Here is a 23501-nt window from a genome sequence, read left to right on the forward strand (position 1 = left end):
AGTATTTTCTAAGATTTCCGGTCCCCCCAAATTCCCCCCCCCCAAATTACGCTTGATCCGGTTGAGATTTAAAATAAGATATCAGAGTTACGGGGTCCTTCTAAATTTGAAGTTTCATGAAGATCCGATCACTCCTTCGTAAGTTAAAAATACGTTATTTTTTCTTATTTTTCAGAATTACCCCCCCCCCCCCCAATTGAGTGGATCCGTTCTAATTATGTAAATCACGTATGCAAGACTTCTGCTTATCTTTCCAACCAAGTTTCATCCCAATCCCTTCAATCTCAGCATTTCCCATCATTTCAGGTTTCCCCACCCCAAACTCCCCCCAATGTCACCAGATCCGGTCAGGATTTAAAATAAGAGCTTTGAGACACGATATCCTTCTAAATATCAAATTTCATGGAGATCCAATCACCCGTTCGTAAGTTAAAAAATACCTCATTTTTTCTATTTTTTTAGAATTACCCCCCCCCCCCCAACTACCCAAAAGAGAGCGGATTCGTTCTGGTTATGTCAATCATGTATCTAGGACTCGTATTTTTTTCCCATCAAGTTTCATCCCGATCCCTCCACTCTAAGTGTGTTCCAAGTTTTAGGTTTCCCCCTCCCAACTCCCCCCCAATGTCACCAGATCCGGTCGGGTTTAAAATAAGAGCTCTGAGCCACGATATCCTTCTAAACATCAAATTTCATTGAGATCAGATCACACGTTCGTAAGTTGAAAATACTTCACTTTTTCTAATTTTTAAGAATTACTCCCCCCCCCCCAACTACCCCAAAGAGAGCGAATCAATTCCGATTATGTCAATCATGTATCTGGGACTTGCGCTTATTTTTCCCATCAAGTTTCATCTCGATCCCTCCACTCTAAGTGTTTCCAAGGTTTTAGGTTCCCCCGCCCCTCCAACTCCCCCCAATGTCATCAGATGCGGTCGGGATTTAAAATAAGAGCTCTGAGACACAATATCATTCCGAACATCAAATTTCATTAAGATCCAATCACCCGCTCATAAGTTAAAAATACTTTCTATTTCTAGTTTTTCTATTTTTTTCTAATTAAGTATTTCTAATTTTTTCTATTTCTTCCGAATTAACCGGCCCCCCACTCCCCCCCCCCCCAGATGGTCAAGTCGGGAAAACGACTATTTCTAATTTAATCTGGTCCGGTCCCTGATACGCTTGCCAAATTTCATCGTCCTAGCTTACCTGGAAGTGCCTAGAGTAGCAAAACCGGGACTTTAGGTTTCCCCCCTCCAACTCCCCCCTGTGTCATCAGGTCCGGTCGGGATTCAAAATAAGAGCTCTGAGACACAATATCATTCCAAACATCAAATTTCATTAAGATCCAATGACCTGCTCATAAGTTAAAAATACTTCTTTTTTTCTATTTTTTGCGAATTAACCGGCCCCCCACTCCCCCCCCCAGATGGTCAAATCGGGAAAACGACTATTTCTAATTTAATCTGGTCCGGTCCCTGATAAGCTTGCCAAATTTCATCGTCCTAGCTTACCTGGAAGTGCCTAAAGTAGCAAAACCGGGACCGATAGACAGACCGACAGACCGACAGAATTGGCGATTGCTATATGTCACTTGGTTAATACCAAGTGCCATAAAAATCTTATCAAACAGTTCGTGGTGACGATCTGTAAATAAGGAGCGATGTGGCTCTTAAGTAATTAAATAAAAAAAAAACTAGTTTTTTTAACTGAAAGTAAGGAGCGACATTAAAACTTAAAACGAACAGAAATTACTCCGTATATGAAATGGGTTGTCCCCTCCGCAGTCCCTCGCTCTTTACGCTAAAGTTTGACTCTTTGCCACAATTCTACTTTTTAAAACAACTAAAAACTTTAGCGTAAAGAGCGTGGGACTGCGGAGGGGACAACCCATTTCATATACGGAGTAATTTCTGTTCGTTTTAAGTTTTAATGTCGCTCCTTACTTTCAGTTAAAAAAACTAGTTTTTTTTATTTAATTTCTGAACGTTTTTGAATTAATGCATGTTTGATTTTGGCCCTCCGCACATAAATTATTGAAATGAAATTAGTATATTATTTTTTTTTGTGGCTAAATGGCTTTCTCTTAGTTTTGATCAGATGATTTTGAGAAATAAGGGGTGGGGAAGGAGGCCTAGCTGCCCTCCAATTTTTCGGTTACTTAAAAAGGCTACTAGAACTTTTAATATTCAACGAACGTTTTTATTAGTAAAAAATATACGTAACTTAAGAATTAACTTACGTAACAAACTTTTATATTCTTATATTTTTATTATGTGTACGAGGGGGTTTTTACCCTCGTTAATACCTCGCTCTTTACACTAAATCGTAAGTTTTGTTCCAATTCTTTAAGAATGACCCCTGAATCAAATAGGCCGTAGAATAAATAGTTGAAATCACTAAAAATATTTTAGCATATAGAGCGAGGTATTTATCTCCTCCTAAATACCTCGCTCTTTATGCTAAAGTATTTTTAGAACCCTTCATATGCGTAATAATCTCTGTTTGTTTTAAATTTCAATGCTATTCCTTACTTTCATTTGAAAAAACGTTTTCATGTTTATTTTTTCATTGTTTTTTTTTAGTAATGCTAGAAAATCCTGCGCCCTTTTCATTGAATTTTTTTTCCCCATGGCATATTTCTCCAAGGAAAGATCCTCCCACATAGCCCCCTCCCTCAACCCTACCCCCAAAACCAAAAAAATCCCCCTGAAAACGTCTGCACACTTCCCAATAACCATTATTATATGTAAACACTGGATGAAGTTTGTAACTTGCAACCCCTCCCCCAGGGACTGTGGGGGAGTAAGTCATCCCCAAAAACATAGTTATAAAGATTTTCGACTATGCTCAACAAAATGGCTATCTCAAAATTTTGATCCGTTGACTTTGGGAAAAAAATGAGCGTGGGAGGGGGCCTAGATGCCCTCCAATTTTTTGGTCACTTAAAAAGGGCACTAGAACTTTTCATTTCCGTTAGAATGAGCCCTCTTGCGACATTCTAGGACCACTTGGTCGATACGATGACCCCTGGGGAAAAAAAAAACAAAACAAAAAAACAAACAAATAAACACGCACCCGTGATTTGTCTTCTGGCAAAAAATGCAAAATTCCATATTTTTGTAGATAGGAGCTAGAAACTTCTACAGTAGGGTTCTCTGATACGTTGAATCTGATGGTGTCATTTTCGTTAAGATCCTACGACTTTTAGGGGGTGTTTCCCCCTATTTTCCTAAATAAGGCAAATTTTTCTCAGGCTCGTAACTTTTGATGGCTAAGACTAAACTTGATGAAACTTATATATTTAAAATCAGCATTAAAATGTGATTCTTTTGATGTAGCTATTTATATCAAAATTCAATTTTTTAGAGTTTTGGTTACTATTGAGCCGGATCGCTCCTTACTACAGTTCGTTACCACGAACTGTTTGATAGAAACTGTAAGAAACAGAGGCTTGATAATGATAGATACATCAATAGAATGTAATTTTGATGCTTACTCAAACATATAAAATTCAAGAAGCTTAATGTTACCCATCAAAAGTTACAAGCCTGAGAAAATTTGCCTGATTTTTAAAAAGGAGGGAAAGACCCTAAAATCAATTGATCTTCATGAAGATCACGCCATGAGTTCCATCACATCAGAGAACCCTACTGTAAAGGTTTCAACCTTCTATATACAAAAAGTGGCATTTTAATTTTTTTTTGCCAGAAGCAAGATCACAGATGCATGTCTATTTGTTTCTGTTTTGTTTTTAAGGGGTGATTGTGTCAAACCAGTGATCCGAGAAGATCGGAAGAGGGCTCATTTGATCGGAAATCAAAAGTTCTAGTATCCTTTTTGAGTGACCAATAACATTCGAGGGCAGCTAGCACCCCCTCCACCCCTTTTTTACCCAAAAATTATCCAATCGAAATTGTGAGATAGCCATTTCCTTCAGCATGGCCGAAAGATCTAATAACCATGTGTTTGAGGATGACTTGACCCCCCACAGCCCCTGGGAAAGGGCTGCAAGTTATGAAGTTTGCTCATTGCTAACATATAGTACTGGCTATTGGGAGGATAAAAATATTATTCGGGGTGGGGGATTTTCTGTCACGGGTGTTTACGTGGGAAGATCTTTCCATGGAGGAGTTTTTGTGGGGGAGGTAATTTTTTATGGAGAGGGAGCTGGATTTCCTGGCATTTATTAAAAAACTATCAGAAACTAAATTTCAAAAAATTTCAACTGAAAGTAAGGAACAACCTTAAAACTAAAAAAGAACAGAAATAATAACATATATTAGGGGGGTTGCCCCTCTTCAGTACCTGGCTTTTCACGCTAAAGTGTTTTTGAATCTAAAAAAAGTTGATTATTCTAATTAAACGGTCTTTGTGTATCAGGAGTCATTCTTAAATAAGTGAAACAAAAGGTCAAACTTTAGCGTAAAGAGCACGACATTAAGGAGGGGGCAACCCCCTCATATACGTAATAATTTCTGTTCGTTTTTAGTTTTAACGTTCCTTCTTACTTTCAGTTGAAAAAAAAATTATTTAATTTTTTATCAAAAGTTAAAATATTCAACTTCTCTGCTAACTCTATATACACAACTAATACTAACTTCAGAATTACCAATTCGAAATAATTTTCAATGGAAAAATACCTTGAAAAAAGGTATTTCATAACACATTCTTCTAGTCAAAAATTTGCCTTTCAAAATTGTGTGCCTTCTCAAGACTACAACATAATTTGCACTTTACTGAAAAAAAAAATGACCGTGGATTGTCAGTTTAACCCACATATACTGATATTTATTTCTCAAAGTTTTAATAGCTTTTTATTTATTAAAGTAAATAGTGAAAACATTTAAATTATTTTGTTTTCAGAAAAGCGTAAATAATGTTCTGGTCTTGAGAGGGCATGGGGGTTACAAGCCCTACTAATGTTAATTCTTTGTTCGTTTTGAGTTTTACATGGCTATCTATTGTAACTTCTGTTCATTTCGGGTTTCATTTATTCATTGATAGTGGTTTGTGGTAGTTTTGCACTTGGAAGATTATTGGACTTTATTTCTGCCCATTTTTGGCTTAATGGAGCTCTTTACATTTCTTTGAAAAACTTGTTTTGTGGGAAAGTTTTTTAAATTAATTTCTGCTTGCTTTTTTTATTTACATAGTCTTTTCCATCGACCGGTTTTCAGGGTCTTTATACCAGACAATATTAGCTATTTCGGTGTGAAACTACACTGTAGATACATTTTAATTAAAAATTTAGTCGTTTTTTGGTTAGGTTAGGTTGCATATTAATGTAATGAGGTCTGGGCGGCCCCTTTTCCATAATTCTTTGTTGTAGTTTTTGCAATTTTGTTGATAAAGTATTACATTTTCATCACATTTTGTTTTATTTCAATAGCATTAGGCAAACTTCACTTCTCGACAGAACTTGAGTGTGGTGGCTATTAGACACAAGTACCAAAATTCTTTTAATATCTTTTCGGTTTTTTCAATAAGAATTCATGGTCTGGCTTGCTCATTGTATGTTGGAGAAACTTTTTCAACAATTTTAATCCTGACAAATAATTTTGTTTTATTCTATTTTATACCTGATCAAGTTGACCTGAAAACCAAAGCTTAAAATCATCCCCAAAAGATTTTATTTATGGTCCTTGACAACCTGGATACACTTACACTCTTTGTATTTATTCAAATTGTAAGAATGGAAGTAGTTAATAGTAGTAGCCCAAAAAGTTTCAACTTAATACCCCCAGTCGTTCTTGATATATTGCTGAGGTGTCTTCGTTTAATTAAGCTAATTAAACGGCAATCATAAACAAAATGTCCTTTTATTTGGTTTTAAAGCAACATTTAGTTGTAAAGCATAGTGGATCAATTGCATAATTGTGAGGGGTTGACATGCCCAATACCCCAAAAGACTTTGTTGCTGGACCGTTCTACTATACTTAACAAAATGGATTTCTCAGAATTTTGACTGGATATGTTTGGAAAATGGATGCGCTTGAGAGAAGGGCTGCTGCCCTCCAATCTCTTTTTACTCTTAAAAAGAACACTTTAACTTTTAAGTTTGAATCGAATGAACTCCTTTAAAAGTTTCAATGATATTTCTAGCTATTAATGAGTGGTACTACCTATGATATAGTTCATATGCCCCTTTGAAAACCTGCATGCATACAGTTTCTTTTGTTTAATTGAATCTCTCCCTAAACGCTCCCTAAAAGTCTCACCTTAGTACCCTTAGCGTCATTAGTTGCAGTAACTGTAGTAGTAGTATTAAAGTATACATATAGTGCCTTCTGGCTAGTTTAGCACCCCCCAACCACTTACTCTTAAAGGTCTAACTTAATAATGTAAGCTATTCTTGAGATATTGCTTTGTCACCTTTTTTAAAGTCCAAACGCTCATAGTTTGTTTTGATTCAGTTCGACATCCACCTAAATATTCCTTAAAAACTTCACCTTAAGACCCCTAGCTTGCGTAGCAGCAATAGTTGTAGCAGCTTTAGCAGCAGTATGCACATAGCGCCTTTGGTTTCTTCAATATCCCCTTCAACTGAAAATTTCGGCTTAATACCATCAACTCTTCCTGAACCATTTCTAATACGCCCACTTGACAACCTGTGTGGGATAGTGTGTATCGATTTAGTTCCATACAGTTTCTTTATATCCCAAAATTTTCGCCTTAATACCCGTAGTTTTAACAGCGGTAGTAGTAGTAGCTGCAGCATAATTAATAGCGGTAGCCAAAGCTTTAGTGGCAGTAGTAGTAGTAGAAGTAGCAATAATAATAACAGTAGTAGTAGTATGGGTAGAAGCAGTAGCATTAGGAAGGAAATGTTTCATTTTGGTTAGTTCAACATCCCTCACAGCAAGCCTCATTAGTTTCAACATTACGCACCAAACTGTCCCTAAGATATTGCTGTTATACCCTTTTGACACACTGCATACAGACGGCGTGCTGTGATACAGTTCACCCCCCCCCAAGAAAAAATCCTTGAAAATCGCCCTGAACAAATGGCTTTCTTAAAATTTCCATTGGATACTTATGGGGAAAATAGACCGTAAGGAGGGGGGCTAGTTACCCCGAATCTTAAAAAGGGCACTAGTATTTCTGATTTCCAATGCAATCAGCCCCCTTCGAAGTTTAAACCACCACTTTTTCTATTTAAACATTATATGTTCCCGGGAAATAACTTACAACCCTTGCCCAGAGGGTTCTGGAGGGGGGATTAATCTCCAAAGACATAATTACTGGACTTTTCAACTACGCTGCACAAATTGGCTATCACAAGATTTTGATTTGGTGTAGTTGGGAAATGATAGACGTGGGGGGGGGGAGTAACTCCCCTCCAATAGCTTTCAACTATTAAAGAGAAAACTAGACCTTTCAATTTCCAATCCAATAGGCCTCCTCTGAAGTTTACACAACCACCCTTTCCATAAAGACCTTATATGGCCTTGAGGCATAAGTTACAACCCTTGCCCTAAGGGCTATCGGGTGGGGGGGGGGTTAATGTTCAAAGATACAATAACTGAACCTTTCAGTACTTGTCGGTTATTTGAAACACACCCAAGGAGTGACGTTAGGTTAATCCTAATGAAATATAACCAAACATGATGATAAAATAATACTGTAGAAAGAAAATTATGGAAACTTAGCCTAACCCCATCACCATCCCTAATGTGCAAATATATAGCCCAAATTATACAAATCCGATGCATTATGTCGAAGTCCAATGCCTTGTATCATCTACGTTTTGTTTTTGTAATGTAACTATGAAACCGGTTTTCTTAAATGCGACTTAAGCGTAATTTTTGCATTTGTTTCCAATAACCGACAAGTACCCTTTGACTCTTGAAAAGAGCAGTAGAACTGCTGATAGCCAATCAAATGAGCCCCCTCCGAGGTCTATACGATCACTCTTTCTATAAAAAACCTTTTATGCCCCGAGGGTATAACTTACAATCATTGCCCTAAGGCCTGTGGGGGGTAGGCATCATCAAAGATATAATTTTCAGACCTTACCCTTAGGCTGAACAAAATAGCTATCTCAAAATTTTGATTGGATGTGTTTTGGAAATGATGGGCGAGAGCGCTGTTTGCCCTCAGGTCACTTTCGACTATTAAAAAGGGCACTGGCTCTTCCAATTTCCCATCGAATGAGCCCCTTTCGAAGTTTCTACAACTCATGAGCACCAGTTTGGGTTTCGTCCACAGCATTCTACTGAAAAGGCTTATATTGGCCTCATCAATTTTGTGAATAATGTTTAAGACTTGAAGAAAACGTCAGCAGCAATTTTTTTGGATGTGAAAAGCTTTCGACAGTTTGTCCCATGATATTCTTCTTGCAAAATTTTCACATTTTTATGTCCGGGGAGAAGCATTAGAATGGTTGCAACCCTGTCTTCATGGCCTGTTTATTTCTTTTGATCCAGGGTCTGATATTAAGGCCGAAGTAGACTTTGGAATTCCACAAGGGTCTATTATTGGTCCTTTGCTTTACATTGTATATGCCAATGACTTATATTGGGCTATAAGAGATGCTCCAAGGCCTATTTGTTGCAATATATGTCACCCAGATGAGTTTTAGTATCCCAATTCAGTATATATTGAACAAAATTTTGATTTATTTGCATTTGCTCATGATAGTACGGTTGTGTGTGTCGAACAGGATCAAAATGATTTGGTAATATAGCTTCAAATACTGACGGACAGAGCTTATGAGTGGTTTGGAGCAAAATGTCTCGCTTTGAATATTTCCAAGTCTTAAGTTTCGTTTTATTCTAGAATTGGCTTTCCTGGTTTGAACATTATTCCAAGTTCTGAAGGTATTATTTCTAGATCACAAAAATACGTTTGTTAGGTTTCTAGAAGTCCTTGTCAATGAGAATCTTTCATTTAAGAACCATATTAACCTTCTCTGATTAAAAGTGTCAAGAAACTTAGGTATAATACGTAACCTAAGGTATATTTTTCCTGGACGTATTTTAAAGCTTATTTATAATTCTCTAATACAGCCGTATATAAATTATTGTTCTATTGTTAGGATGAGCACTTTCCCATCCCTATTAAAACCACTTTCTCTTCTTCAGGAAAAGTCCCGTCAGTAAGTTTCAGATACTAATACTGCGTCAACAAAATCTCTCCTTAGGTTCCGTCCACAGTATTTCCTATCTTGTGCTATTTTTATTCATGAATATCTTCATGGTCAACTTCCCTCTAGTTTTTCGAAATTGTTACAACCCCGAGTTCGTCTAAATCTTCATTAGTTGTTCGAACCCCAACCTTGAGCTCAGATTTTGGCCCTATATGCGCATGTAGTAGGGTTTGGAACTCTCTGCCAAAGAAAATCAGAGATTGCCACTACATCCGGGTCTTCAAAAGATTAATGAAAAGTCACTTGGGTTAATTTTTCTTCTTATTCTTTTTTTTCATAAGTAATAATAGTAATATATATTAGTTGGCCAGTTCAATTTAGTCTAAATAATAAAAAAAAGGTTTGACAGAACTATTTGCATTTTCCGGTTTTTCTTTTTTGTTATTTTTTTCCCTCTCCTTGTTTATTTCCCTTATTTTGTATTATGGATCTTGTGATATGATTGTCATGTTCTTCCCTACGTTCACAGGCCATGGAGCCTTTTGTGGGTGTGTTAAAGGAGATCCATGTATTCATTACTTGATATTAACAAAGTTGAGAAGTTGAAAAAAAACTCCTTCTACATGAAGTGCCTTGGTAAAAGAAATGTAATAAATAAATAAATAATACATTGTGCCACATCTCTCTTTAGTTAGGCAGCGCTGTTGGACTGCCCATGATTACAATCTACATTTTGAACCGCAGATTGTATGGGAGGTTCGATAAACTGAACCGAGTTCCACCCAAAGTTGGCTGATATGCTCATTTTTTTCTTTTTTTAATATTATAATTGTATGAGCATTCTTTCCTCCTTTCGTTTTTTGTAAATTCAAGTTGTTTTAACACTACTATTGCTACTACTACTAAACTCACTGCAGTATCAAGCCGATTGAGGCCAATACAGCTACGCACGCTCCTCCTCTGTTTCAGTTTATTGAAAGCCCCCCTTCTTTATAACCTCCCAAAAAGTCCTCATTTCCCTTAAAGCTTTCCCTACGACCTCACCCACCCCATTTGGAGAAAAAGATTCTTTTGACACTTTTTTAGTTGTTATTACACGGAACGAATATTGCTGTTAGTCAAAATGAAAGTCGCCTATTTATTTAGCGCAAACATCATTCTTTTGGAGCGAAATTTGTTCTCCCTGAATTGGATAAAAACATGGACAAATATTGCGTAATAGGTAAACTAACTCTTAAGAGATATCATGCTTGACTCAGACTCAAACTAGAACTAATTATAAAATTGTTGAATAATATTTTCCGGCATTTAGTTTCCTTCAAGAAATTAAAAACGACCCTGAGAATTCATTGGACCACAGCTCCGTTGCTATTTTTATTTATTTATTTTTTATAACAAGAGGGAAGTGGAAGATAAATATTATTTTTGACTTTTAACCAACTTTACTGAAATATACGCATCAAAACAGCAGTGAGGTAAATGTTCAACCTTTTAAACAGCGATCAACATTTAATGTGGTGATTGTCCAAACAATCAACATTTAAAAAAGAAATTAAATTAAAGAATAGTCATTTGTTTTGCAATTTACTGGATTTTATATACCAAGGTTTGCAATAAAAAGATGTCTCTATTACATTATTTCCTTGGACAAACAAAAAAGCTATGCGATTAAAGGAAAAGAAGAGAGTGATAAATCGACAATTGCATATATCTTCACATCAGTGTTTATACGAGGGATCTGAAGTGCTGCTACAAGGGCGAAAGGTTTGGCGTGATAAATAGTAAACTTAGTAAAGCCCTAATATCGGAATATTTTTGCGTAGGTTTGTATTTTACAAAAACAAACATGCACGGGGAGCTTCCAACACTCCTTAGAAAGGTTTTTCCTTACCCCCTTATTCTGTATTCAAGTATGAATAGTATTCCTTTACATTCTAAACTCTTTACGTTTTTAAATTTATGCTGAAAGGTAACGTTTTTACCAAACCCAACATGTTTAGGGGTTTCCGCAAGCTATTAGAACGAATTCCAACGCAACGATTCACCTTTATATTTTGCCTGAATGTTTTATTAACAACACAACTATTGGTGAGAAAATAAGGCGAAACACACCATTTGAGTCTTTAGAGTCAGAAATTTTATCCATTATTTTAAAGCATACGTTGATGTCTCTATTTTTCAAAAAGAAAAATAATTATTTTCCTGGAATAAAACGTTTAGTCGTATCATTTGTTTTTCAAACCAATTCCATGTTAAAGTGCCAAATATTAAAAAAGTTGTCTGTAAGGAAATAGTCTCTCACACCAAAATTAGGTAAAATGACTAATGTCGCTATTATTGAGGGTAGGACAGCTCATTAAAATCTCAATTAGACTTATAATATAAGGAATAAAGCACATTCTAAAAGTAGACTTGCTAAAGTCTAGTCTTTGTCACTGAAATTAGGTAAGGGGACTACTGTCACGCAAAGTCGAAGGCAAGCTTTTGATGTTAGCTCGCTAAATAGGTCTTTTCCGTTTACTTCAAATCATCGCCCACTGGGCACCTTGCAGACGAACAGATAAGAAGAAAATAAACATTAGAGGAATCCTTCGAAGGAAATATTCCAGATTTTAATAAATCAGAAGAAGAAATGATATCATATATCTTTTTAATCTCACTGCTGAGCTACGGAACAAGATTCTTGTCTCAGGAATTAGTCATCAGTTGCATTCGTATGCAAGACGCCGAGGTTCTGACATAGTCAAAAGTGGTAAATTGGAAGCACATTAGGTAGGAACGTAGGCACAATTGGGAGAAAAAAGAGTAATTACGTGTTATAGCGACCACACCAAAGAAGTGAAGTTAGGCTCATCCCAAGGAAATATACCAAAATGTGACGAAAATATAATACTTTAGTGGAAAATACAACGACAATTATGGGAAACAGGCCGTCCAGAAGGCATTATATTAAATACCTAACCACCTCTATATATTAAGTATTTAATGAAAATATACCTGCATAGTTACCGTTTATGTCGCACAGGCTAAGCTGATTATCTCTGAGTGGGCACAAAAAACCGGTTTCATTATAAATCAAATACCAAATGTGGTCGCTATAAAATGCAATTGCCAAAAATAGTTTCCAGCCCCTTGGGATTTACTTTGGTACTTGTCTATTGTATAAAACACACTCGAGAAGTGAAATTTGGTGACAATAAAGTATGATGAAATTTTAAATACTTTATTAGATAAATTGTGAAGATCATTTGTGAATTATGGAATCGGGAGCTTCGGCGTCGGCTGACCGTCTCAAAGACAGAGGAAAGTTCATTATTAACACGATTCTTGAGGACACTAGTTAGTTTTCTTTGACTAGTGATAGAATATAATATCGGTACTTGTGTATTATTCAGAACACACTCAATAAGTTAAGTTAGATTCTTTCGTGAAACAAACTAAGATACGAAAATCCAGTTTCATAGCCATAAAGACAAAACTCAATTCAGTTTGTTACGCATAGTGATAGAAGACAGTGGTTGAAGATGGATTTTGAAACGAAGATTTGGAATTTGCCAAAGACTGAAAAAGATGCAATAATGTTTTTCCAGGATAAGGGGTTGTTGCCCACAACAAAACAGTGCGTCAATGGAAACAACATGACTTTATACTCTTACTAGAAGGAAAATTTAGGTTAGGTTAGGTTTGCCTAATTAAAATGTACCTGCATCGTAGTTTGATGCACAAAAGAACCTAACTTCACTTATTGAGTGTGTTCTGAATAATACACAAGTACCATAACATCTCCCCATGAATGTTCAAGTTAAGATTTGGGATTTTCTTAGGACCGAAGAACAGGCTTTTATATTTTTATAAGATAAGGGGTTGTTGCCCAAAACAAAACACCGGTCAATGGACACACCATGACTTAGTACTCTTAAGAGAAGCAATATTTTTGGAAGTGTAACACTGCGTTCTGGGAGTATATTCCCAAGTTGTAGTTTTCACAATTTTGCTAATAAAGTATTCTACTTTTATCATATTTTGTTTTCCATTAGCATTAACCAAACTTCACTTCTCGAGTATGTTTTATATAATAGACAAGTACCTTTACTTTTGCAGAGGAGGAAATTGGAGGGGTAACACGATATTTTTTTCAACTTTTTCACCGCCCTATACAAAATGTCACAACATTCTGACTTACCTCTGAGTCAGAGTCCGACCAAGAAAAAAGACCTCGTTTCAACTTTCGGAACATAGCTTACAAGGTATTATCTTTTCATTTTCACTATGCAAGTATTTAATATCATATTATCAAACTATCATCAGTAATCCGATCATAATGTAAGTGCTCCTATATTGGAACAAATCAACTAAGCGTCGAAACTGATCCAACAGGATTCTTTTTCATTTTCTTCTTTTATTTATGTTCCGTCTCAAACACCAGAAGCGTTTTCAGCGAACGCCGTGTCTAATGTAGGTTCTAACTCAAATTTAGAAAAAAAGGTTTCATAATTTGCAAACAGCCACAGGCGTAACGGAAGGAAACATCAACAAGGACAGGAAACTCGGTTTAATGACGCAAAAAACATTTTTAGTAGGACTGGACTAAATTCTGAAGTCTATGAGCCATGTATGATCGTAGGGGCAATGGCTGAATGATCAATAGAAGTCTTTTGACATTGTCAATAATTAAAATTATCAATATACATGTTAATAACGGAAAGTATATCAATCACATGATTATGAGTAAGTCGCTTGGCATGCAAGCAAGCAGTAATTGCCCCCTCCCCCTCTCAGTATTCTTGACTGTCCCATAATATCTCATATTTTTCTTGGCAGATAAGCAGGCAGTAATTGCCCCCCCCCCTCTCAAGAATTCTTGACTGTCCCATAATATCTCATATTTTTCTTGGCAGGTAAGCCGGCAGTAATTCCCCCCCCCCTCTCAAGAATTCTTGACTGTTCCATAATATCTCATATTTTTTAGATAATTCCTCAGCTTCATTTTGCACAATTTTTCTAGATAAAAATATGGCATATGTGCTTGGATCTCCGACGTAAAATGATTGGCAGGATCAAAGGTAAGGAAGTCAGGCAAAGGACCATGAAGTCACGCACTATATAACACTTTCGACAGAAATTGTAAAGTCGCTTGGTATCAAATCAACTGAAATGAATCGCAAAAGACATAAGGAATGCTGTTTGAAGAATTTTGTCGAAAAGAATTTATTGAGATTTGGCTCTGCGCCAAGCCTTAATAAACAAGTTATTTTTTATTAAACATGGTCAAAAATTAGGAGGGGGCAAAACGTGGTTTTAAATCTAGCAAGGAGGCAATTTAGCTTGATCCTCAATTTCTTCGATGAAAACATCAGAAAACACATTTCTTCAATAAAAAAACAAAAGGTATTTTTGTATAAGAATTACATAATTACTGCCTGGAGGAGGCATTCATAAAAAACCGTTTTATTTGATAATATGGAAAAGGAGTACCCAGACCTTGAGTAGAATTTAGGACTTTTTTTCTTTTTTTGGGGGGGTGGGGAGATGCAGTTAAGCTGGAAGCAATTGTGAAAATCAAATAAATGTTCTGAATGTGATAAAGTGCGAATTTTGTTACTGTAGAGTTTAGTTCGCAAGAGAAGATAAACTACAGGGTTTTTCCAACGAAAAATACATAATGAATATCACTACCAATACTAATACCACTACTACTATCAACAACTAACAGCAGCAACAACCCCCCTGAGGCCAACACAGCTAAGCAAGCTCCTCTTCTATCCCAATCTATTCAAACCCTCTCTCTATACACCCTCACAAGAAGGTCTCATTTTTCCTAAATCTCTTTGTATGGCATTCTCCGACTCCACTCAGGGACGATCCTCTTTTCGTTTGACTCTAGAGGTTGACCGACAAGGACGATCTTTGGAAATCTATCATCCTTCATTCGCAGAACTTGTCCTAATCATCCCATCCTTTCTCTCATTATAGACCTAGAATTCTGTATTGAACCACATTTTTCGAACACCTTACTAGTTGAGATATGGTCAGTGAATCAGGTACCCAAAACAATCCGTAGGTAATTTCCCTGGAAAACATCTAGCAGCCCCTCAACGTATTTCGAAGCGCCTACGCTTCCGAACCATACTTGACCATAGTCATCACTGTAGCTTCCAATATTCCCTTATGTGTTTTTTGTTCACAGTTATCTTCTTATTCTTACAAACTTTTTTCAACTCCGAAAAAACACCCTGCGCATCGGCTATTCTACTTTTAACATCTTCACTGCCTCCACCGCCTTTACTAATAATACTACCTAGGTAAGTGAAGCTGTCAGTAGGGTCAGTATTCAAGCTACAGTTGGCACACCTTATTTGGGGACTAAAGCTAGCCTATATCACAGATTGCACACCATATTTGGGCATTATAGGTTGCCTATACTACAGACAGGACACTTAAGGGTTGTCCTAGTTAAATGTCGGATTACAGAAGTTTAAAAAAAAGAAATTTGGATAATGGTTCATTGACATATTTTTTTTTTGTATATAAACTGCTTCTTAATGTGGTAACAGTATCAGTTTTGAAACAGCTTTAAAAATGGCCTAACGATTTTCAAATGTATGTAATTAAGAATTATGTACGCCTTATCTATTTTTCCTTTAGGTAATATAAAAATTCTAAACTTCATAGATCAAATTTACATTTAAAAAAAATTCGATTATCCAGTGTGATTCCAACAAATGTAAGCATCAACTGAATACTTTTAGGAGTTGTCGGATCGAACTTTTTTAACCTATTTGTCTTGTCAATCTGAAGGCATTAGGTATGTTAAACTGGGGGAGGCGCTGAATATTCGTGACAGTTTTCTTTTGGAGTAGTTTCAATAATCAATTATTTTAAATGAACTGCAGTACGAAGACTGATGATTGCAAAAATATTTGTATATATTTTTAACAATTGGGATTACAACAATTCAATGAAGCTTAGTAGAAATCATTATTAGAAATTAGAAGCCACGTGCCAAGTGACTCATGCTCCGGCCTTATGGTACCTCCCGCAGGGGGACATAGCAAATGCAATGGGTTTTGGGATACTGAATTGTCAGATTGTAGAATCTATTTTATCTAATTCAGATGCACAATAACGGAACTGGAGCAGAAAGTAATGGCTTTTGAGGAAAAGACAGCAAATTGTCTGTGATTAGAAGCCTGCCGCGTAGCTAAAGAAATTTTAGATAAATTTCAAGATTTTAAGAGGCTGTAACACAGGCCAATGTTTAAAACTTAGCTTGGAGTTTCTTGATTGGACGATTTTCTTAGAATAATTCTAACTCACATTGAAATCAGACTATCCTTTACATAAGTTTTAAGAACTTCCATGACTATACCCCTTACTAATATTATAAAAGGCCCCATGAGAGCATCCTTGACTGTATCCCACAACGGTCCCACCTCCAAGGGGCACTAGTGCCCCCTTCCCTAACTTTTTGCCCTAATGTATTTTCAGGGGTTTAGGCCTAATGGAATTTTTAAGAGATATGTAGCTTTCTTTGGGGTTTCTCGACAATAAATATTAAAATTACAAAGGAGAGTGTAAATGAAATCTGAGGGGGTGCTGACTTCCCGCCACCTACTGTACATCTTAGAATACTACGTGTACCAAGGTTTTTGTATTAAACATGGAATAGTTGTGGGCAAGTCATGGCTAATTTTAGAAAAAGCCAAGACAGATAGTCCTATTAAGTGAGAAGAAACATATGGCATTAATTTTCCCTCCTTCATTGCCGTTGTTCTCATCTCCCATTTATGCTACACCTCTCCTGCATGTCACTCCACCTTGCATAACTAGAGTCAACTGAAAGTAAGCTGCAACATTAAAACTTAAAGAGAACATGAATTATTCCGTATATGAGAAGGGGGAGGCTATCCCTTTATCATCCCTCACTACTTTACGCTACAGCTTAACTTTTGTCACGAGTCCTAAAGAAAGACTGCCCAAACTCAAAGGCGGTTGAGTTTGAATGAGAAGTATTTTTAAAGAAATTCGACGCTTTAGCCTGCAGAGGGAGGGTTGAGAAAGGACAGCCCCCTCATATACGGAGAAAATTTATTTTCGTTTTAAGTTTAGACGTTGCTAAACTTAGATTTTGCTTTGCTTCTTTACGCTGTTTATTGACTTTTTCTCGGTATTGCCTTGTGAATCAATGATAGACTATTGTCCCTGGTTCTTATTCACTTTTATGATTAGAGTTTCATTGACTTGGTAATTCTTAGATGATCTTGGGACTTGAGGAATAATCTCTTGGGATTGAACCATGTCTAAGGACGAGGGGAGCTGCTAGGGGAACAAACTGATTATATTATTACCAGGAACTTTTGGATGTACGTCATGCATATGAAAATACGAGCTCTTATCTTTTTTCCGGTTAAATTTATAACTTTGGTGTTTTTTAGCCGGATTTCATCGTTTCTGTCTTGTTAAAAAATAGAGTTCCTCTCCTATATATAAATAGCTCCAAAAATAGAGCTCCTCTCAGTGAAAAATTTCCCACGCGAAATCCCTCCCTGCAAAATTCTCTCCGTGGAAATTTTCCCCCTACTATATAAATATATATATATATATATATATATATAGTCCTGTGGTGGCGCAGTGGATTTGACCTTAGCTTGGTAATACGGGACCCAGAGATCGAAACACGCTGCAGGAATGCACTGCAGGGCCGATGCAGGGACCATAGTAGTCAAAAAGCGTCGTTAATTCTTAGATAATAATAAATATATATATATATATATATATATATATATATATATATATATATATTAGTTAGATATTTGATACATTTGAAGTTTCAGATATTTTTTAAAAGGTTAATTTTTATTCCAAAGGAAGCTGCAAAATCAACATAATCGTTACATAGTAAAAAATTCTTTAGGTAGAACTTAGACGAAAATCAAAAATCAGGCGAAAGATTCCCAGGAATATGGCATCATACCGGCAGTCGTATTGCAACAGTAGAAAAGTTCCAGAATCAAACAGTTCGTGGCAACGAACTGTAAGTAAGGAGCGACCGGGCTCAATAGTAACTGAAACTCTAAAAAGCGGAATTTTGATACTAATAGATACATGAAAAGAATTGGATTTTTATTCTGATTTAAATATATATGTTTCATCATGTCCTACCCATCAAAACTTACGAGCCTGAGAAAATTTACCTTATTTTCGTAAAAGGAGGAAACGCTCCCTGGAGCCAATGAATCTTAATGAAAATCACGCCATCAGATTCAGCGTATCAGAGGAAACTAATGCAGAGGTTTCAAGCACCTATCTTCACAAATGTGGAATTTCGTATTTTTTGCCAGAAGAAAGATCACGGATTTATTTGTTTCTTTTTGTTTTGTTTTTTTTCCAGTGGTGATCGTAGGAGCCCAGTAGTCCAAGAATTTCGCGAGAGGGCTCATTCGAACGGAAATTAAAAGTTGTAGTGCCCTTTTTAAGTGACCAAAAAATTGGAGGGCAACTAGCCCCCTCCCATGCTCTTTTTCCCAAAGTAACCGAATCAAAATTTTGAGATAGCCATTTTGTTCTACATAGTTGAAATATCTACTAACAATGTCTTTGCGGACGACTTAATCTCCCACAGTCCCCGGGGGAAGGGCTGCAAGTTAAGAACTTTACCCATTGTTTTCATGTAGTATTTGTCATTGGTAAGTATACAGACGTTTTAAGGGGGATTTTTTCGGTGGAGAGAGGACTGGATTACGTGGGAGAATGTTTCCATGGAGGAAATTGTCATAGGGGGAGAAAATTTCTATGAAGAGGCCACTGCATATCACAGCATTATTTAATAAACGATCAGAAATTGAATATAAAAAACAAGTTTTTTCAACTGAAAGAAAAGGGTAACATTAAAACTTAAAACGAAACGAAATTATTATGTGTATGAGGGGGTTCGTTCCCTCGTCAATTCCTCGTTTTTTACGTTGAAGTATTTTTTAGAAATTTCAAAAGAGCTACTTATTCTGATTAAATGGCCTTTTTGATTCAGGGGTCATTCTTAAAGAATTGGAACAAAATTCGAACCTAGCGTAGAGCCAGGTACTGACGAGGGGGCGAACCCCCTCATATTACGTACATGAGGAAGTTCAACCCTCGTTAATGCTTCGCACTTTACACTAAAGTTCGGATTTAGTAAAATAATGGCCGATATAAGCAATAATTTGTTTGTGTTGTTTTCCGGCCAATCTCAGCCTTTAATTTTACCTTAAGCAGCTTTATAAGTGATTTTTATGTGATAATAACACAAAGATAATGTCTGTGTTCGGCTTGTAGTTGTTATTAAAGAAAATTTTTTTTTTCAACTGAAAGTAAGGAATAAGATTAAAACTTAAAACGAACATAAATTATGCTCAACTTGTGCCTTTTATTTTCATAAAAATAGTTTCGACCTCTTTGGCCGTTTTGTTACTATGCCTTACAAAATTAGTTCCGCAAATATCGCTAATTTAAGCTACGTGGGAGAATCTTTCCATTGAGACATTTTTCGCGGGGGTAAGGAATTTCCAATGGAGGGGGAGTTGGATTTATCGACATTATTAAAGAACGATGAGCAATCAAATAAAAACAAGTTTTTTCACCTGAAAGTAAGAAGCAATATTAAAAGTGAAACGAACAGAAAATATTACGTATATGAGATCGAGCGCCTATCCTCAGTAGCTCGCTCTTACACTAAAGTTTCTTTTTTAACTTTTAAAAGATGCTGTTATTCTAATTAAATAGCCATTGTGATTCAGGAGTCATTCTTAAACAACTGAAACAAAAATCAACCTTAGGTTATTATAAGGTTATTATTAGTCTTTAAAAATTATAATTCATATACAAATTTCGTTTTAATTATTCATGAACGGTGAGCCAAATTCAAAACCTGAATTAATTCAAAAACGTTCAGAAATTAAAATCTAAAAAAAAAAAACAAGTTTTTTTTTCACTGAAAGTAAGGAGCGACGTCCAAAACTTAAAACAAACAGAAATTATTCCGTATATGAAAGCGGCTGTCCCCTCCTCAAGGTCCCACTATTTACACAAAAGTTTGACGCTTCGTCACAACTTTATTTTTTAAAACAATAAAAAGCGTAAAGAGCGGGGCGTTGAGGAGGGGACAGTCCCTTTCATATACGGAATAATTTCTGTTCGTTTTAATGTCGCTCCTTACTTTCAGTTAAAAATTCATAACAACAGTAGGCGGGGCTTTCAGAAGTTATATAATGAAATTCATTTATTATTATTATCAGCTATGAAATAACTTTACTGCTATAGGTACATTTTCATTTTTGAATTAATAGTGAGAAGATCTTGGATATAAATATGTTGCAGCAAGCAAGCTTTAAATGTCAAATGGATCCTTACAGTGTTCATCATAATTGTAGAATCATTGATCAAAGAAGGACAATTTGTGCCAATTAGAGACGTTATTAATTAGTAATTAATAACAATTACTAATTAATAAAAAACTAATTAAAAATTAATAAAATAATTAATAAAATATAAATTATAAAAAAAATTAATTAATAAAATATTTAAATAATAAAAAATTAATAAAAAACTAATTAATTAGTAATTAGTAACGTTATTAGAGACGTTACCAAAGTGCAAAGCTGCAGCAAAAGATTTGAAGAAGTTACACAAAAAGTACTATTTGACTGACAAGAAACTTGGCATGGACCGATCCTATGGAGAGGTTTTCATAGGGGGGTTTCGGAAAGAAAATTGGGAACCCGTAGCTGTAAAATATTAACTTAGACCGTGTTGAGATGCTCGAATTAAACACTGGTAAAACTGTGCCCAAAGAAGTTTGCTTTTTGAATAAAGAAAAAAGTATTGACGGATGCATACGACAGTTGATCATTATATAGTTGGATAAGAATGCTGGATTGTAACAAAATACCATCAGAATTCTATCACACTTGAAAATATATTTTCAAATTCAAACTTTGAGTGAAAACAAGGCTATACATCTTTTTCAGCAAATAGTATCAATAGTGTCAAAATTAGAAACAGCTAGAGTTGCTCATAGAGATTTGAAATGTGACGATCACTTATTAATGAAAGTGACAATGTTATAGCTATGGATTTTAGTTTAGTTCAATCATTAGAAAAGGCAAATGAAAATCTTGGATGGGCCCCTGTGATTTCTCCTCCCGATGAAGGCTTTCAAAAATTTCTTGATTGGTCCAGTTACTACTTAGTCTCTGGGAATAATTTTGGCGGTACTCCTGAAAGGAGGGGCACCCTATGAACGTGAAAACCTTAAAGAAATGATCGTCAGAATAATAACTGATAATAACATATTACTTTTGAGTCAGATGTTGGTGTTCATGGGTTTGGATTTGACCAGAGATTATCGACTAAGTCCAAAGGACATTCTCAAGCAAAGATATTTCGTCAAAGGTGTACAAATATGCACGAAGAAACATTTAGACATATGGGTTGAAGCTTATTTTTACTTGAACCTCTAACGATTATAGAGGAAATCAACCGCCTTAGATTGCTATTTCAAATTTGAGCCAATAGTTTGAGCATAGTTTTGGAGATTATAGGCCATGGTGGCCTAAATTTATACATTAAAACATATGGGTTGAAGTCTATTTTTACTTAAACCTCCGACGATTATAAAGGAAATCAGCCACTTTAGATTGATATTTGAAATTTGAGTCAACGGTTTGAGCATAATTTTGGAGATTATAGGCCATGGTGGCCTAAATTCTTGTCAACTAAAAAACTTTTCAGGATTACAGTGTCCAAAATTCTTGCTTTGAGGATATCAAAATTAGTTTTACCTTAATCTGCTTTTTAAATTCTTTGAAGTTTTGTTTTTAATAAATATATTTGTCGTTGTAGAAGATGTTCTTCTTGCCCAGGCTTTGAATATACAGAGAAAAAAACAAATCCGATAAATCCCATCCCATCCGATAAAAATATCGAGATAACCATTTTCGTCAAAAATAGTTGAAAAATTAGATAAATAAAACTCCGGGGTCAACACAGCCCCCCCCCCCCCAGAGCAAAGGGGCAAGTGTTTTAAGTTATGCCCTGGGGCATATAGGATCTTTATGTAATGGGAGGTCGTATAAACTTCAGAGATTGCTCATTTGATTGGAAATTAAAAGCTCTAGTTACTTTTTTATGAGTCAAAAGGGATCGGAGGGTATCTACCCTCCCCCATACACATACACCCTCTTTTCCCCAAATGCATCTGATCAAAATTTGACGATTTGATGTCGAAATACCTTATTTCAAAACTTGAGGGAGCTGACCTCTGGACCTTTAAGGCTCAATACCGCTCCCCCCCCCCAAAAAAAAAAATTATCAACGATAAATCATGGGAACTGACCCCTGGCCCTCCCTCCATCCCCCCAAAAAAAACTTACTGACGAAAATTTATTCCAAAAATCATTGCAGCTGACCCCTGACCCTCACCCCATGCCCCCCAAACAAAAAAATTATTAACGATATTATATTCCAAAAGTGATGGGAGTTCAGTTTAATTTTATTAGCTGTTTCTAAACATGTTCAAGATACCTATATTGTTCACTACAAACAAGAATATGGCTACTGCCCGTGTTCCTAACGGTAAAAGCATACGGCCTAATGCGTATTTGGCGCTTTACTAAAAAGAATTTACATTACAGATATATATATATATATATATATATATATATATATATATATATATATATATATATATATATATATATATATATATATATATATATATATATATATATATATTATTTTCTTTTGTACTTATTACAACATCGAAAATAAAATGAAATCAGACCAAGATTTACCAATAAGCCCACTAGGCCCTGCGGCTTTCACTATTCCTGAACTTTTGGGGATTTCCCAGAAAGTCTTGCAAAAACGGAGCAATAAAAACGCCAAGAGCCTAGAAACGCCAAAGCTATAAATCCGGCCCTGGTTGAAACAAAATCTTGAGCTGGTGAGCTTTCAGCAATTAACATCATTATATATGAAATATTCAGTTTAATTTTATTAGTTCTTGCCAAAACTGTTAATTTATTTTGGAGCAAAAAATTATTTTGAAACGGGTAATTTTGAAAAACTTGAAACTTTGGCAATCGAAAACTAACAGATATCGATTTAAAAAAAAAAAATTCCGACAAAGAAGTTTTCTAAAGAAGAGTAAAGGCCATATTAAACTTAAGATCAGAAGAGATAGAAATCTACAATAACTCAAACCCAAACGACCAAAAATTAAAAAAAAAACAATCATAGCAAAAAAACAAACATACAACAGGTACTAATAAACCTAATACCTATAAAACTAATAAACCTACTAATAATGAATCAATAAACCTTGAAAGCTTAAGTCGAATATACATTTAAATTTAACAATAAGGAACTATTTATA

General features: G+C 35.6%; 1 protein-coding gene across 6 annotated transcripts in view; it reads right to left on the reverse strand.

The window, feature by feature from the left end:
* The window catches only part of LOC136032870 (microtubule-associated serine/threonine-protein kinase 3-like), a 217535-nt gene that overhangs the window by 120371 nt on the left and 73663 nt on the right, over positions 1 to 23501 (reverse strand). The window contains exon 1 of one of the 6 annotated variants that reach the window (XM_065713288.1): positions 13275 to 13830. The exons of the other annotated variants lie outside the window; for them this stretch is intronic. Coding sequence (XP_065569360.1) covers positions 13275 to 13328 — 54 coding nt within the window. The 5' untranslated portion in view covers positions 13329 to 13830. Of the gene's footprint in view, positions 1 to 13274; positions 13831 to 23501 lie in introns of those variants that run through there. 6 annotated transcript variants of the gene reach the window in all.

This window comes from Artemia franciscana, chromosome 11, assembly GCF_032884065.1.
Source record: "Artemia franciscana chromosome 11, ASM3288406v1, whole genome shotgun sequence".
Classification (NCBI taxonomy): Eukaryota; Metazoa; Arthropoda; class Branchiopoda; order Anostraca; family Artemiidae; genus Artemia; species Artemia franciscana.